The 20,047-nt window shown below is 35.3% G+C and overlaps 1 protein-coding gene across 1 annotated transcript in view; it reads left to right on the top strand.

Moving 5' to 3' along the window:
- The first annotated feature begins 4,320 nt into the window (after positions 1–4,320).
- Positions 4,321–20,047, top strand: part of LOC144446181 (gamma-aminobutyric acid type B receptor subunit 2-like) — a 34,229-nt gene continuing 18,502 nt past the window's right edge. The window contains exons 1-4 of the mRNA XM_078135935.1: positions 4,321–4,476; positions 14,341–14,475; positions 15,870–16,199; positions 19,270–19,461. Coding sequence (XP_077992061.1) covers positions 4,321–4,476; positions 14,341–14,475; positions 15,870–16,199; positions 19,270–19,461 — 813 coding nt within the window. The remainder of the gene's footprint in view (positions 4,477–14,340; positions 14,476–15,869; positions 16,200–19,269; positions 19,462–20,047) is intronic.

Below are 20,047 nucleotides of genomic sequence, written 5' to 3'. Positions count from 1 at the left end.
GACATTTTTGAGGAGGCCTGCCATACAACTGGACACACAGAGGAATTAGTGTTCGACGGCAAAGGAAATTATCAATTTGAGAAGCGTGAGCTTGAGTGAGCTACATTTGGCACGTTCGAAGCACGGTAACATCTGCTGTTTTAACATTCTAGTAATTACGTTAGGTGATGTACATCAACATCTCCTGACGAGTGATTTACTCACGAAACAGGCTTGTAGAGACGAAAAACCCGACTTGATTTTCTTCTACCCTCAACATATACTCCGCTCTGCGTGCAGACGTATCGAGCACTGTACGGACAAATCTTACCACTGACTTCCTATATATATATATATATATATATATATTATACTGTTGATCCTACAGACTACAAAATAATAACCCCCTGACACACGTGAATCACTATTTAAAGCTTGACTACTTACCATATATATTGCTTAATTACCGAAATTCATTAATTATGCAAATTACTTGTTAAAAGTTAAACACATTCTTAATAGGAAATCAAAATGAACAATGTAATACCATTGAGGTATGAACACGCATGACATTTGAACTTTTAAGTAAAAAGAAGGAAAGTAATTACCAGTTGCCTCGGACAGTAGATGGTAGAGATACGTTTTCTGGAAGGTATCATAGACCTAATATAAGTTTACTGCAATTGTTCTTCACTTATCTCATCTAGTAATATTCACTGGATTTTTATTTACCTTTATGTACTAATCTCCTAATGGGCATATGGATTTCAGAGAAACTGCACACATGTACACTTTTGGATGCTATCAGATGCTTTTATAAACTGACATCCTCGAAGACGATATGATATAGTAGACGACTTTTACGTAACTCATTATCGAGATAAAAGTAATGTCTTGCGTTGGATTTGTTAAAGCTTTTAAGATAAGTAAAGCAGCGTGTTGTTCATTTTATGGTGCTCTTGTAATTCCGTGTTTCATGTTATAGATTTGAAAAGTTTTAGTGAATGTTACTACTGTTGATTGCGAGTCTGGCAATGCATTAAAAGACCATGCCAATTTGCAAGGCTTTTAAATGCTATATGACCGCAATGGCATCGATGAAATATGTGTACACCAAGAACTAAAATTTAGCTAAACGTTGTTTGTAATTAACATAAGCAAACAGTAAACTTTCACATTTGAAGAAATATCGCTTCGCTAGCAGTTGACTGTGTTAACCATACTATCAATGGCGATTAGGATGCCACTGTATTGTTCATGATGTGACCCACTTTTTGTCGACTCAATGACTCTCCACTGAAGGGCCAGGTTCACGATTGATAGACAAGCATATTACATGGCCGTTCGATTATCACAAGTAAATAAAGTACAGTCTCTTTCAATATCGCGACAGAGACAATTATTTTGCCAAAGACAGATTCATTTGGTGCAATTGATGGAAGGTTTAGAGTGACAGGAACACTCGTGTGGAAAATAAAGACACTGTCATGTTGTATTAAATTGGTCGTGATGAATAATGTCATCACCAATCGTCATATATCCCACACGCGATTATCGAGAAACATTCAATTTCACTTTCTCTTTTATGCTTTTCATTTTTGTTTTTAGACATTTTTGATAATATCATGTACGTTATGTGGCATCTACACAACGAACTAAGGCAAACAATTGCATCGAACATCATCAAATGATGAATGTTCACAAGGAAACCATCTGTATTATAGCAATCAGCACGTGTTCAGTAGTGATACAGGCATAATAAATCATGTATCCAGACATCCAGACAGACAGACAGACAGACAGACATGCACGAACGCACGCACGCGCATGCATGCATACATACATACATACATACATACATACATACATACATACATACGTACGTACGTACGTACATACATACATACATACATACATACATACATACATACATACATACAAACGTACGTACGTACGTACGTACGTACGTACGTACATACATACATACACACACACACACACACACACACACACATACATACATACATACATACATACATACATACATACATACATTCAGTAGAGATACAGGCATAATAAATCATGTATCCAGACAGACAGACAGACAGACAGACGACAGACAAACAGACAGACAGACATGCACGAACGCACGCACGCGCATGCATGCATGCATACATACATACATACATACATACATACATACATACATATGTACGTACGTATGTATGTATGTATGTATGTATGTATGTATGTATGTATGCATGCATGCGCGTGCGTGCGTTCGTGCATGTCTGTCTGTCTGTCTGTCTGTCTGTACATGTGTGTGTTTGTGTTTGTTTGTTTGTTTGTTTGTTTGTTTGTTTGTTTGTTTGCACATAAAGTGAGTAAATTTTGCACTTGTTGCTTGTTTCTGTAGCGGGAACATTGTCATATGGTTGTTTGTAAATAAATACGCAGTATATCTCGATGTGGCTGCTTGGGGCACGTGCATAATAATAGCGAACGAAAACGTTATACAAGGTCACGCCATACTTCCCTCGCGTGACAGCGAAATCATCCTATATTTATATGTTTCCTGTTGACTGAAATAAGTTTACTTCCTGAAGATTACAAATTGCACTTAGGAGAGTATATGATGACTGTACTCAAGGACAGTACCTTTTTTCCTGTCTATGACGAATGATAGCAAAAATGTACAACCTTTGCATCATTACACGACCAACATGGACAGATCACAAACTTCGGTCACCCTGCTGACGCACACAAGTTACGCTTCACTGTCGATTATAAATGGCCAGTAGATGACTTACAAAACATGGAAATGAAAATGAATTAATAGCAAGACAGACAAGAGGTATATATGTGAACTCTATATCATCTCGTTCTAGATAGATTTTCGGAAAGTTGTTTAATTTTTATAATGTATTTATTCAGCTTCAGCGGATATGTTGTATTGTTACTGTTTTAAGAGTAATTGTTTGTTGGTGTTATTCTTATTTTTGTTGTTTTTACCTTTATACCTATCAAAGGTAGTGAATATACATAATATCTAGATGTACACACATGCACACACACACATACATACATACATACATACATACATACATACATACATACATACATACATACATACATACATACATACATACATATACACACACATTCACACACACACACAACATACATACATACATACATACATACATACATACATACATACAGTGCGTACATGCGTGCGTGCATGCGTGTGGACAGACATGCACATACGCGCACTTCAGAAGTAAGTTTTTTGTACAAGTACATGAGTGAGAAGTGCAATACAGTTATTATGTCAATTAATACTCCAACATTCTCCGAGACAAGCAAAGCGAAAATTGTTATATTACGACCACGATGATCAGTATGATTGATTGTCTTAATGTAGATGCGAGATGAACATCAAAGACATTCGGCCTAATTATGTGAATGAGTACCTAGATGCATGATATTTTTGAAGAGATGCAGCGAAAAATTAAACTGTGCGTTTCACGTGTATGATGCGTCGGCGATCTTTTGATCATTTGATATATAGTATACCAGTACTTTAATAAGCTTAAATTGGTCTTAATTCTGTGCGTCATAGATTAGTGATATAGGAGTCATTAGTGTCTTAGAGCCTGGCTGCTGAACACTGCGTATACAATGAATTAACCCCATGGCTACTATTCTATCATGTAGCAAATAGTGGACATTCACTATAATGATATTTGTCACAAGGAATTGCTTTAACACTAGAATTCACTCTTGTCGACATACGACAAAGCTTAACTATACAAACATGTATAGGACACTGGCAACATACGAAATCTCACCTGAAAGCAGTCTTTTCCCTCCATGAAACAAATACTTCATGACACTGTGTGGTGTATGCAAACCGCGGACGGATCGTAGAAAGATATATAGATATTTTGTCAATTCGTTTTATTGTATGTATAATTATGTTGATTGATAGAACGAGCGTGGCCTACACTAGTTAGTTAGCTTTCAAGTACGCCTTTAGGTTCCTAACGTTATTATTACAATCAAATAATTGAAGTTGTCAAAACAGCGTCATAATGTCAACACCAGGTAGGTAGGATTGTGACTTAGGTGATATCCCGACGACTTCTCGCGAGGAAATGCGAGATGTTTGATGAGTTCTTTTCAAGGCTGAAATAAAATAGTTGCCCATCACAAGCTTGCCATAGATAGGTGTGTGAAACTAGTACAGTAGACATGGCAGTGTACCACACACGAGTGGCTTTACTAATGTTATCATTTTACTTCGTAGTGGGAATTGTTCACTTAGTGGATGGAGAAAAAATGGATCTTCATATATCAGGACTGTTTTACTATGTGGATAATAACAAGGGGATGTGGGGATTTTATCCTGCTGCTGAGATGGCATTGGAGTATGTTAACAATAGAACCGATATACTTGCTGACTACACTATTGTCATGGACGACGTGTCTGTAACAGTAAGTAGAAGTTTGACTTAACTATGGCAAGTGATTCAATATTGTAATTAGATTAATTAAGCTATCTATCTATCTATCTATCTATCTATCTATCTATCTAACTATCTATCTATCTATCCGAATAACTAGTATTTTTGTAATGCTATGTATGCGGGGTTCTTTTGTATATGTATATATGTGTGTGTGTTTGTGTGTTTTATCTAACTAGCCAGCCCATAAAGAACATAGAAGTAATCTCTCTCTCTCTCTCTCTCTCTCTCTCTCTCTCTCTCTCTCTCTCTCTCTCTCTCTCTCTCTCTCTCTCTCTCTCTCTCTCTCTCTCTCTCTCTCTCTCTCTCTCTCTCTCTCTCTCTTTGAAGAACAGTAACGTGAAACCAAACAACATCTGTTCAGGGATTATTACTGTTCACGTTTGACGAGAATAGAACCTGATGAATATTTATGATATTTGTTAAAAATCAGCTTAGATGTAAGATTGGGACACAGATGGACTTAAAGATAATAACTACACATGAGATTTATGTTGATAGCGGCAGTAGAAAAAAAATGATGTCGGGTGACGGAATTATCAAAAGAGATCTAGAGAAATGCTACGATTGATGATGTCTACTTTAATGCTATCTTATGTACATGAATCTAATACCTTTCATCTTTGGTATGAAAATGGAAAAAATTCTAGAACAGATTAAAGATGTACATTTAATATCATATATACCTCTTTACACAGATGAAAATGTATGTTTTTTATATGTACAAATACTCATATTTTAGTAATGTCTGTGAATCAATTTCTCAAATTGAACATACATGTATTTGTCTGGAAAAGGTACAAGTAGCCGACAAGAGACAGTCAATAGCCTAGTGGACATGCATACATACATACATACATACATACATACATGCGTACGTACCTACGTACGCACACACACACACACACACATGCATACATACATACATACATACATACATACATACATACATACATACATACATACATACATGTTACATACATACATACATACATACATACATACATACATACATACACACACACACACACATCCATACATCCATCCATCCATCCATCCATCCATGCATGCATGCATGCATGCATGCATGCATACATACATACATACATACATACATACATACATACATACATACATACATACACACTCACAGAGGAACAGATATCGTAACAGAGTTTCAAAGCCCAATTACTTGTATAAGCTGGTGTGATTTTTTTTTAAATTCTGTTCATGAATATTTAAGATTTATCCAGATGTTGTACTTTCTGAAACACTTATGATAGCCAAGTAATCAAATCCTATCACCATCAATCCCATAATGCTACAATTTCTTCCTCTTTCACAACTGCTTTGTTTACATATGGACATGGAACCATTCCTTACTTAGTCCAAGATATACACAATGACACCAACTACTTATTTAGACAGCAGGTTATTAACAAAACCAGAATAATGACACTCTTTCATGTAAGTCTTTGATGGTTACAAAGGACAACATTTATCGGAAAGTAAGAGGATTTATGCAAAGTTTGATGTAAGAAGATAATGTAGATATAAATGGTCAAAGGCAGGTTGCCATGGAGACAGAACATCGACAACAGACAGACGGGTAAGAATGGGCAACGACCAGACAAACACTTCTTCTTTGACTAAAGCTAGAGTTTGAAAACATATATACGGAAATGTGGCGAGCTGAGACAGCTTTTGTTACACGGACATAGGTTCAGACAGAGGTATAATCAAAGTCGACGGCGTATGCAAACTTACAATTTGCCTGAATACTCGCATCCATTTTTAAAGTTTCACTAAACGTTCTTCTTTACATACAACTATAACATTGTAGGATTGGGATAATGTTATTTAGGTTTCTTTACAAACTGCAGTATTGTTCATAGTTGGATTTGTATTTCAAAGGAAAGCATATATTCTGTTCTGAATTTCAACAAAATATATGTTTCGAGGCATCAATTTTCTCATGAAAAATGCTCATAAAACCATGCTAAACAATAGGTCACTTTAAAGGTAGCACGGCTTTTATTACCGTGGCATAAATAGAAAACAGTACACTTTGCCGACCGTGATCAAATTATTACATTTAACACCATGCCCATATGAAGCGGAGCTTCGTCTGGTTACAATTTGAGCCCTACATTTTATAGTCTGGCTCAACAGACATCTTGCGAACATAATATTCATTGTCTTTTTGCTATGTGTGTGATACCGTCATGTTGTCTTAGCAGACTTTTACTCTGTGAATGATTCAATGATGATCAGCTTAGATTTGTACTTGACACAAGGAAAGTGTAGCAAAAATAGTCTGCCATCCACTGGACGAAATACACAATGTTATTTGTTTTTTGAGCCCGAATGTTAGTAAGATTTTTGTTGAGCCAGAGAATGAAACGTAGCAATGTTAGTAAGATTGTTGTCACACCACAGGATAAAATGTAGCAATGTTAGTAAGATTTTTGTCACACAGAGGATAAAATGTAGCAATGTTTGCAGGATTTGTGTGGATCCAAATGTAGCAATGTTTGTAAGATTTTTGTCCTGGCGGATGACACTCGATTTCCGGTAACGTGATTTTAGCGGACAAATACAAATGCCAATCCTATAGAATCATTTTATCAAGTTTGTAATCCAATATCGAATGGTATTCATAATTTCCAACATACAAGAACGCAATACATAATTATGGTCTCCATGTAGACGAAAATGGTCAAAACACACTCATGCAGTCGTTAGATATAGGTCAGATGTTTGTTACATGTTTAGGAACATTGTAGATGCAAATTATTAGATAAGGTCTTCTGAGGCCAGGCTTTTCCGTTCAAATATGAAGGGTTTTCGTCAAATTAGATTCTCATGATAAATATTTTCAATTTCAAGAAAGGCAATATTTATGCATGTTGTCTGCTTGTTGCCATAACAATACCATGGGAACTCAGTTGGTGAAGTACAAAGGAATATCAGATGGTGAAATAATAGTATATATACACCATATGTACATCAATAACATACTTTGTCATGTACATAGTTATTCCATTACTGGTATGATGTGTAAAATAACAACAATGACATACATCGAATTCTTCACACCTTAAGGTATCAAATAAATACAAGGTTTTATGACAAATGTAAAGGAATATTTATACCTCAAACTGTGTGAAAGTAAACGGCTTGGATACGTTGTGTCAAATGTGTCAATATTCTGAAATGCTGTGATAACTTTGAAAGTGCTTTCTACATTACTATTGCCGTTCTCGTAACATTTTTTATGACGATGTAAACTTTTATTGAGCATATTGATGTGATTTAGAACTTCCAAGAAAGTGCAATTAACATTGCCCTACATAGACCCTAACCAGAAGTTCACTGCCACTATTTACGATGCATCACAGCCCTTCAAATCTCATTATGCATGTCACTGGAGATACCATCATGCAAAATATGGTGCCAGTTTGACTATTTAGGTCAGTAACATCAAACTTTCAGACATAGGCCTTGCATAGTGTCCACTTTTAACGAGGCAGTTAAACTGCCTTTATTTATGAAATTACGGATACAATTTCGTATAGTTTCAATAAGTTGGGCATATGGAGAAACATAAACTTATTATGATGGATCATTTACTCGCTACTTATGTCTCAACAATAATTCATTTTCTCTTATATTAAAGGTTCCTGTAAAGGCAGTGTGACATTACTACTTCAATGTGACAATGATAAAAATATAACAAGGAAATGGTAGGAAAGCTTTATTGGCAATCGTATAGAAAATCTATAAATAGTAATTTGAAAAGGATATAATGCATCTATTCTCAACGGGAATGTTATGTTGCAGAAACGAAGAAGTAATGGAACGTCCCCCTCTTATAAAAATGTGCTTCCGCACTAAAACACCGACGGGGGTTAACGATATTGCTTGCATAGATAATGAGCTTGCCATCATACTTTGCTCTCTAGACCTCACGAGAACACTTTTGATATTATTCAAACGCAATGTTTTTAGATAGCAACTTTTTCGCACCGTGGTAATAACCAAACGAATCGTTGAAGAAAGCAAACAACGTACTAGCTACACCCATTTATATAACATCTATGATAGAAAGGATTGTAAACATCAAATAACGTTAACATTGGCCCATTTTGAGTTTGTGATTTCTGAAGACGATGATGAAACTATATTCCTTAAGTTGCTAGTCCAAAATTTATGAACTCAACATCTACTAGCTAAAATGATTAATGCCAATCTTCTTAGAGAATGGCTAGTTGACTTCACCGCTTACCATGGTGCTGACGGTCGCCCATTCCTTCAAATTACGTTGTAGTATTCAAATGATCGATCTTCGTGGCTTTGCTATTTGACACTTGAACCATCTCAATTCAGAAGAGAATCATTGCCTTACAAATGATTCACTACCCGGCTTTTATTTCGTGCGTAATATTTATGTTCAAATCTCCCATAAGAATGTTTTATCACGGAATGTTTGAGCTTATCCGTTGCCATGAAAAATTGCAACCTAGTGGAGTGAAGGCAGGAAATGACGTTCTCGTGTAAGTTCGTGACAGCCTGTGGAGACTTACTAGTACAGATATAATGCCAAATGCTTGTCTTTTGGTTAATGCTTTCCAGCAATTAGCAACCTTTTAACCTTTTCTTAAGGCAGTGCCTCAACACGGCTTCAACCATGACGTCAAAAACCTTGGATTTTGTTTTAACATCTCAAACATAAGTCTTAAAGTTGTTTGTATATACTATACATATGATTCGATGATGAAATATTCTTTAACTCGCTAGTACATTTGCTTCTGATATTCAATCAATACGGACCAACAGAAAAATGATTCATTAGGTAATGTTTGCAGAGTTGTCGACCGGGACCTTGCCATACATCATCACCTTATGCATGTCTCTGTCCTTTTCACTTATTACCTTCTAAACTTTAACTCTTCAGGGTCATCTTTATTCTTCGTTGACAGTAAAAGCCCTGCTTATCATCTTACTGACTCTTACATAATCCTTACTTTGTGCAATCTACTTACATAGCACATCTTCTACTTATCGTAACATCTACTGGCAACACTAAATCCTCGCTAATTTAATGAAAGAAAGCTTCGGGTTCCACTGACGTCCATTCTGTACATATCTACAGCTTTCTACGAAATTTAAATGACTAACATGAACGTTTACTTTACAGAATGCTAGGACATAGGGCGACAACTTCGCTTGAAAGGATGGTGAAATGAACACCCCTTCTAAAATTAATAGTGATAGTTACAACCTTCACTACTGTTAATCCTTGTAAATTAATGTTTAATACTGGATTATCTCTTAAGCCTTATAGATTTCATCAGCACCATCGAATATTGAATTTAAGGTTGCAGTCTATATTTATTGTCGTATGGGCTAATAGGGGATATTCATGGATCTATGAGACTTAGAAAGGCCGTCGTCATGTATATGTTTAGACCTCGATTAACGTTAACTTTGACTGCCATAGGGCATCTTTCCATGGAAACCTTCAAATACCTATTTCACTAATACGGAGGACGATTTAAATCTTCAAATCGTCTTTGCAAAATAGCACTTTTGTTTCTCTCCCCAGATTATTAAACTTGCCATCTGCAAACGAGTTCTACTTTTGCACTTTCAACACAATTGCTAGTGCGGTAGAGATTTTCTATCCGAGGACTCGCAAGTTGTGATGGTTAAAGATGCAACGCCGCAAGGTATAAAAATAATGACCACTGTAACAAGGTAAAAGTAGAGGTCTGTACACTCCTGTAGTCTTTCCTAAGATTGCCATCATCACGATTCCTTTTTATTTTATATCAAATGCAAAATACTGGCTGATTCTCCAGATTTTGATTTGTATTCGCACAACCAATGCTAGGGCAGCTGTCTATTGCTAAGTCATAGAAGAGTTGACAATAACAGATGGGGAAGGTTATTAGTTAGTAGAGTGGTTCAATAAAAGATAAAATATTTCAATGTAGCCTGTCAGTTTTTACCAGTATTAACCAAATAGGCAGCTTGAGAAATTGTATTTACTCTGAACGCCTGTTAGTAAAGGTGTGAGAAGCAATTACTCAATGTCACGTTAAAACCATCATTCAGATATTGACAAATGGTAAAAGACTTATTTTAAAGGCCAAAGTTTAAGTGCATCCGGTTTTTACTTCAGGGTTTAATGTCTTATGGGAATATGAAGTCTTATCACCTTCGTCATATGTGTTCGTATTCAATCTTTGAAGGCATAATTCGCAAAATAATTGACTTTGAAATGTAGTGATATAAGCATTCCAAAAGAAATAAATCCATGGATCTATCCTTCTTAATAACAATGTGGCGATAATACCCGTCTTTTAAGGTGTTAAAGATACTTTGATGATTCTTTTTTATTGTTGTTGCTCTTTTGCTAGTCTTTGCTAGTTCAGACCGCTGAGATATGTTTGTGTAGTGGTCTTTAAACAATAAATTATTATTATTATTATTACTTAGTTTTGAAAAAAATGTTCCACTGAAAACAAATCCACCGTTTTAGAATTTCCAGACAAGGAAATGCCGGTGATTGTATGGGTAATCTGGCAGGGAAGAGTGTGAGCTCTAAAAATTGATTCAAACGCTTGTATATTTCTGTGGGGTTTTATTACTCAAGACTTGCATTTTCAAATCGGTGGGCTACCTTCATCTGGACGCATGCGCCTCGTCGTATTGGGATAATATTTACTTAATGGAGATTCTGCACGAATCAATTGGTTTCATTCAATTTTACCAAGGTATCCCTAAAAGACGATATTCCAACCTTCAGCATACAGATGAATTTTATACCATAGCCGTGGTTCTCCTTCACGTGACGAGGACGAAATATTTTAAACATGAGGTCGAGATGTATAGTAAATGCACATACAAACGTTGTATGTGTTCAATTTTCCCCAAAAACTATTTGTATGACATACATGACTCGCTTTTGGCGGGTTTTATGTTAATGAGTAAACACTGTTATGCTAACTCAATACCAAGTTGGCATATATCATGATGCCTTTGTAGTTTATCATTTTAATAAGGAATTAAGGTAGACTACCATACTCTTTTAATGATACCTATGACATTTGCCAAGTCAAATATTCCACATGGTTTAATAATTAATCAAGAATTCTAATACTGACGCTGATAACACGCAAGTTTATATTTTTCATTATAACAATATACAATTCATTATTACGAAATAGATTGTTCCTAAACATTAGTCTCTCTTTCGCTCTATAAGCAGTATTTTCAATTCAACACATTTCACCTATGCTGACTGTAACTATTAAGCTCTCACGTTGTTTTGTGGTAGTGACCTGTATTTTGGTGCGATTTCTCATGCTGGTTTTTTATTTCCTTTCCCTTTTAGCAGATATTGTCTTTAGATCTACTTTCCTACAGGCAGGATATTTTTCAAATTGTCCTGCTTTTAACATTTAGTTCAATATTCAAATGACGTATCGTCGTTACTGACTAAAGCAGCCCACAGGCGACTATGAAAGCTATATTGCCAAGCACTATGGTATTATGTCAGAAAAGAAAACGTTAATGCATTTCAAAACACCACAGAAGACGAAATAAACAGTAACTTAACAGCCTCATTGTGGAAATCGAAATCTGTATGCCCCTTCCTATATTATGCCCACAGGGAGCATGTCATACGGCACCTCATTAACGCCCGTGTATTTCGACTATAATTGGGTATGCCAATGGAAATGAAATTATCCCAGCAAGTAGATGCAATACCCGTATATGATTTCATCGTGTTGGCCCCATCTTACATTTATTACTTGATGATGAAGTGTGCTTCTGTCATTGCAGAGAATTTTAATCTGTTATCAGATGTTTATTTTATGTACTCAAGGAATATCTTCGGGAATTCGTACAATGTTTCATATCAACATGTGTGTCAAAAGGTGTATACTCCCAAAATCATTATGAATTCCCTCTCTGCTGTTCTCGGAATTAACAACAAAACCACAATCAGAGGGAACCACGATAACTGTGCTGTGTATCGACAGTGCAAGTTTCTTTTCACCAGACAATAGTAAAGCCGAAGGAGAACACGATCTGATAATAAAATGTCCAAGCTACTGCAATTGTGAGGTATAAATTAAATTTATATGCTAGAAGGCTTGCGAGGATTTTCAATTCCCTCTGTCGTGGAGTAGACATGAAGATAAAATAAAAAGTTATGCTGTCTGAGGAATCATTTATATTGCTGCGCAAGAACAGCTTTCATAGTCACGATAACGTCTTAACTTTCGTAATATACGCTCTTCTTAGAAAGAATGACAAGATATCCACTAGTAGGTGTTAAACTCCAGTCTCTGTTCAATTGAACGTTGAAGGTTATCCCTTAAACGAATTTACAGACGACGGTGAATTGAGAGAGAGAGAGAGAGAGAGAGAGAGAGAGAGAGAGAGAGAGAGAGAGAGAGAGAGAGAGAGAGAGAGAGAGGGAGGGAGGGAGGGAGGGAGGGAGGGAGGGAGGGAGGGAGGGAGGGAGAGAGAGAGAGAGAGAGAGAGAGAGAGAGAGAGAGAGAGAGAGAGAGAGAGAGAGAGAGAGAGAGAGATAACGCAATTGACGCCTGCTTAGTCGTTTTCAATCCAAACATGATATTGTTTGTTTCATGTTTTACGGCAGTGTCGTTAAATGTACATTGACCCATAAATAACAATTAGGAATCAACTGCATTCTATATATATATATACTACAAGAATGAAACGAAAACAGTTTTTTCAATCAGCAATGCTATGTTCAAGTTTCCGGGAAAAACAGTTTCATCAGATAACGTACTAACAAATTGAAAAACATATATGGTGATTTTCATCCGAGTTCTATACTGCTCGTGTGGTGATAGTATGACTGATACGTATTTGGACAGGAATAGGCTTCTAAAATTTAGCCAAAAAAGCTTTCTCCAGAAATTACATATGAACTGTTATTAAAATGGACTGTTCATTAAGCTTAGATGACAGGAATGTTATGATTTTTACTAGAGGATTACGTGGCACGCGCTTTCTTTAGTTGTTTGCTAAAAGGAAAGACAATGAAGTGACGATATCATTATCTTCGGCTAAGCAACAATCTATTTATTAAATCAAGCATACTCTAAGAAGCACAAAAAACTTCGTGAAAAACATTATGAGAATTGTATATATATATATATATATATATATATATATATATATAGGTATATAGTTCTATGTCATAACGCATAGATAAAATGTCAGCTGGTAATAACCTACTTATATCTTGCCTTGATATCGTTTGTACAGTTATAGAATATTTAACGAAACGTCAGGATTGAATTTATTACTTTTGCATACATATATATATATATATATATATATATATATATATATATATATATATATATATATATACATATATATATATATATATACATATACATACATACATACATACATACATACATACATACATACATACATACATACATACATACATACATACATACATACATACACATATGAATCGATTTGACTAGCTCTATAATCTAGTTGTGAAGTTTCTCATGTCCTGGTGGACAAGTGGTCAAAGGTCATACCCAAATTACACAACCTACCAGGGGCGATTTCCGCTCATTCTGAACTCTAAAAGTGCCTTTTTAGGATTACAGTTCATCAGGTATTATTTGTGATTAAATCCTAGGTATATGTGCCTACGTCTAGATTGCTATATATTCCTTCGATTTTTGGAAGACAGCACGAAGGAAGACGTGTGTTGTACACTCTTATTATTCGATATTTCATAGATTGTAACTTTCTTTTCTAGAGTGCTGGCTTGGCAAACAAAGTACTGATGGAGCAAATCTTTGAAGGTCCACAGCTGTACATGGTGTTTGGACCCTTAGTCTCATCCATAGCAGAAGTTGTATCCCAGACTGCGCCGCTGTATAACCTGATACAGGTCAGTTTTATTGTAACACTTGATATAACATTTTGAATGTTTCAAAGCCTTGAAGGTTCGACATGAATCATCATCAATTATTATGATATTTTGATAATGTCTTTACAGTGTTAACTAATTGTTTACATTACTATCTGCTTGTCGGAAAAGTCTGTCTGTCTGTCTGTCTGTCTGTATGTCTGTATGTATGTATGTATGTATGTATGCATGCATGTATGTATGTATGTATGTATGTATGTATGTATGTATGTATGTATGTATGTACATGTCTGTCTGTCTGTCTGTCTGTCTGTGTGTGTGCGTGCGTGCGTGCGTGCGTGTGTGCGTGTGTGTGTGTGCGTGTGTGTGTGTGTGTGTGTGTGTGTGTGTGTGTGTGTGTGTGTGTGTGTGTGTGTGTGTGTGAAGTTAAACCTGTATCTCATACGTCAATGGTGGTGAACATGATACAATTCGCAAAAATAGACATGGGCGATTGAGACTGTAATGAGAAACCCATACAAGGAGTAACAAGAATCAATTTTAATTTTCAACTTTCTCTTTTCATAAAGTAAAGTAGTTATCTAGGGAAGCACTTTAATGTCATATTCATTTTCGAATGATATTATTCTTTCCCAAACCTTACTTTCAAACTATTCTTATTATTCTTATCTAATCATATTTCGCAAATTTACTGTGCTTATATAAATGGGCATTGATCATATTTGTACTGAAAATACATAGTTATAAAGAACTGACATGTAACCAGAAACCCTATCTACTTTGCCAAATTTAGATTCTTTGAAATCGCTCCTATAATGATATTGTGACATGTAACATACAATTATTGGTCTTGGACATCTATTCACAAAGTGCATGATGAGATAATTTGACGAAGATCAATATAAAGGGGCGCTATATCTAATTACCATTTCTTTAAATTAGATGTATGTTGAAATACTTCTGAAGATAACAACCTTTCCAATTTTCAAACATATCAAATTATCCATTCGTTTCACTTGGGAGTAACACACTAGTTTCTATGGCTTTAAGTCATTAACCTCTAGGATATGTTTGACGGGTATAAAGACGGGTCAAAAATAATGGTGTGAGAATGGTTGGTATTTCAAGGGGATGGAAGAATACATGACTTGCGTACCAATGCTTTGGCATGAACAAGATTATCTAGCTCTATCAGGATAATTTGATATAGATGGTGATTTGAAAGCAATGAAGAAGTGGGAATTATGATAAACGCGATAAGATTTCTCTTTACGAAGATGTATTTCCACTAAATGGTGTAGACAGTATATCATTCTTATCAGCGATTACAATATTTATAACTCGGCACGAGTAAGTCATGTGACAAAAAATCCAACATGGCCGTGAAATTCAAATATGGCCGTTTTTCTTTACAGGTGTCTCCGAGTGTGACGTCAGCTGACTTATCGAACACGGACAAATATCCAATGTTATTCCGTACTGTTCAATCCGACAACACAAATAACCCAGCACGCATAGCGTTATTGCAACACTTTGGATGGAACGTATTAGGTACTATTTCCAAAGACGATGACCTGTTTACCAGCGTCATGCAAGAATTCAGTACACTTTTGGATTCGTTCAACATGACAGCTCTGGCTGCTACAACGTACAGAACCGATCCAACAAGCCAGGTCAATCAACTTAAGACAGCAGATGCTCGTATTATTGTAGCAATGAATTACGGTCCTGCAGTACTTTGTGCGGTGAGTTATCGCTTTATGAACTTCAACATGTCTAACACGTCACGTTTGCTAATTGACATTGAAGGTTACATGGAACCGAGTGAATTGCAACACTTATGTCCGTTTGTCTCTATCAATCTACGATAATTAAAAAAAAAAACAATTGGCAGGTAGTACTTGCATGAGCAAAATTGTATGATTACCGCAGACTGCAAGAATTTATTAGATTTGTGGTAGTATCCGTGAATATTAATTAGCGTTATTAGCATATTTCTTGAAAATTTGACTGTAATACTGTTTTGTCCAAATATTTTGCTTGACAAACCTACCATTTGCATATTAGGCACGCTATCTTTCCCAAGCAATGTGCGAGCTTCAATAGAACCTGTCCTTGACCTACAACTTGAAGGTTAAACAACCAAATTCTGTCTTGCATTTGCAGTCAATATTGGTATACAAATTTAAATTTTCACTTTCGGCTGAGTTAATCTAGCCTTGACCGAAAATCTTTAAATAGATGTTGATAGATTACTGGTATTGGTTCCAAAGTTAGTCTCCCAGTTTTAGTTCACTTGTGGAAGTGTACAGTAAAGTACTTGAAGAATTTACAATCTTATCACAGTTGGATACAGATAAGTAGTCTAAACATGTGATTGAATGAATAGACAACTTTATACAAAGAGTTTTCTGCTTTGCCTTGACTAAGTCTTGCTTTCTTTTCAGAGATATATGCTCATCAATTCTGTGTTTGAATGAGTTCTTGCAAATACCTGCACATTGTATCTATGAACGAATGCCCATGTTTAAAGTAGAATTACACTATCGTCGCAGTCTTGTCATTCAAAATTACATGGGACTAGTACTAGTATTTCCAGACAAGGCAACTACTAAATTCGTGTGCACCCCGGTGTTTACTGCTGATATTCTCTAAATTTTAGTGTATCTTCAGCAATGTTGAAGTCACTCTTGTAGCAAATGTACAGACAATGTTGGAAACCAATACTAGTAATCTAACAATACATATGTGAACAGTTTCGATTTATTAAACAATATTGAAAACCACACAAAACACAGGAATTTAGTTTGCATCTGTTTCTATTATTTAATGACGCTATATCCTGCACCAAGTTCTACTCATAGTATGTCATATTTGTAAGCTAAACAGAAACGTGACTAAAATGAGATATCTTCAAAAAGATTATGTGAGTGATATGATATATTACTTTTTTATTACATTCATAGTACCAGATTTGCCAGTAGAATGATTTTATGTCTTAATAATTTCATAGTAAATCAAATTCTTGACTCTAAGACCTTTGTATTTTTATGATATCTGTCCCTATAAATATGGTGGCCATTATCACGCCAATATATTATATCATACGTGTAGATAATATGTAAGTTATCATTAGGCATAGTCATGTTGGTCTAATGTTTACAGTGGCCGGAGCCGCTGCTTTGAAATATTTGGAAATATTTGAACCACAATTGTGTGCCAGTCAGCCCGGCTGTGTATAATTGGGAACCTGATAGGGTAGAGGTTACAATGTGAATGTTTATTAGCATGCGCTTTGCAAAGGCTGCAGTGGATTGTAAAAGGGCCGTTGTATTGCTTAAGCCAGTGCCAATGGTAATAATTGTAAGACACTATGAACACAAAGTACAAAAGCGTTATTTGACATATAAGATAGATAGACAGATAGATAGATAGATAGATAGATAGATAGATAGATAGATAGATAGATAGATAGATAGATAGATAGATAGATAGATAGATAGATAGATAGATAGATAGATAAGTAAATACGGGCTCATATATTTTAAGTTTTGCTCAACTCGTTAAATCAGTGAATTATGTAATGATAATAAGTAAGTAAGGAAATGTAATATTAACATTTTATCTTCCGCTGAGGTAAGCAGTTTACATTGTTTACTTCTTTTCAAAAATGTTCCCCAATTTGGATAGCGGCATAGTGATTCGAAATTTAAAAATGAGTAATTCCAAATGCCATGTAAAGTATTTGCATTTAATAATCTAATATGGTGCTCTTGCGTTTACATAACCCTCAATATTTAAAAAAAAAAACCAGGAAAATGTAAATTTCGCACCTTCATTTTATTAAAGAATATTCTTGGTATTCATCCTTCAGGATAGTTTAGTTGGTCGTGGCTAGAAAACTAATAAAACCTTTAAATTTGCTGCTAATTTGTGAAAGTACACCTAAGGCGATGCATTCAAAAAGATATGGAAACAAAATAAATCTTCATTTTACTTTAGTTCCGAGTCATATCAGGCGACGATATTAAGGGATTGGGGTAAATAGTAATTTGCATCTAATATTATGAAATGGAATTTCACCTGGTTTTTTTAACATGTACACACTCCAATTTCTTTTGGAAGCCTTTGAATGTCTAATAAAGATTTCCTGTAACAAACCATTACATTACGTTCAATGAAAAGTTATCATTTTTATTATATAAGAGAGATGCATACATGGATCTATCTTATTATCTATAAAATTGGCATTTATAAATTATAGTTCCTTGTACTATAACCAGACTTTGATTTGATAGATTTGGAGATTTGAACAATTTAAGGTTATTCTGGAAAAGAGAATTCAAAATACAAAATAACTTAAATCGCAGTCATTCAAGTCACACACGTGTCTCTCGGGATCCTACGGTCCATCGCCAGACACCCAGAAAGTAACAAGACTTTGTTCCTGGGCAAAACTTTATATGATTTACGACAGGCTTTTTTCCCAGGTCCGCTTGTTTATAAGCAGAAATGCCCATTATTTACGACTGACTTTTGCTCAAGGTGATCGATCTTGGCGTCATGCAAATAAGTCAAATTCAATGTGTTGGTCAGAATGTTGGCTGGGCTAGACTTTATGGTGACGCAACACGAAGCTTGCATTTAGGTTTGTCAATAAACAATGTGCCCTTCTATCATCTGGACATGCGTACTTGATAACCACTGGCCTTTAAATCATATTCCGATATCGTGTTTGCTTTCTACTAATTAGTTTTAAAACTGTAGATTGATATTTGGTTGTTATTTTTAATTGAAAAATAACTATGATTTCAGGCCTACCTTGCTGGTATGTACGGTCACAAGTACCAGTGGTTCCTGACTGGTGGACAGGGGGACGAGTTTTTCTTGTATGAAAGTGAAAATTTCGGTTGCAGTGAAGCTGACATGTATGAAATTGTTGAAGGTGCCATAGTCACCGACCACTCTTATTATGGAGAAGACGACGAAAGAGCTATATCAGGCCACGTAAGTGTACTAAATCCTATAAAAAAGGACTTTGAGGAAGAAATTCGTCTTTAAAGTCCATGTTTTTCTAATGTGTTTAAATAAGATAGTATAACACCTTCTGATGTATTTTAGGATTTTACTTTCTTACACTTTTTTTTATATATATTGCTGATAAAAATGCTACATTTGAAAAACCTTGGTTAACAATTATTGTTTCGCAGTATTTTCATTTGAAAAGTGTAGGTTTGTAACCAAAACTTGAAAATTATTATGTAAAATGTATCACATTTGCTAAGAAAATGAAAACCCAAATAGATGAGAAGGCGTTGTATATGAACTGTTATGTTATCAAAACTATTGATATTTCGAAATTACAGGTCACATTTAAAGTTAAGCATACATAAGTATATCATAATAATGTCGATAATTATAAGATGGAATAAACGGCCTTTCTCAATGGTCACCACAACCATTTTCAATAACATTTTTTTCGCAACACAATGGTTACACATTATGCGACTGATATTTCAAGGGGTAGATTTTATCAAATCATTCACTGAATCCAACCCCTTGTACACTTGTCAGTACTTTAAATATTCTACTG

The sequence above is a fragment of the Glandiceps talaboti genome, chromosome 15 (genome assembly GCF_964340395.1).
Source record: "Glandiceps talaboti chromosome 15, keGlaTala1.1, whole genome shotgun sequence".
Taxonomy (NCBI): Eukaryota; Metazoa; Hemichordata; class Enteropneusta; family Spengelidae; genus Glandiceps; species Glandiceps talaboti.
The sequence above is the reverse complement of the archived record's forward strand: the minus strand, read 5'-3'. Positions and strand labels throughout refer to the sequence as shown.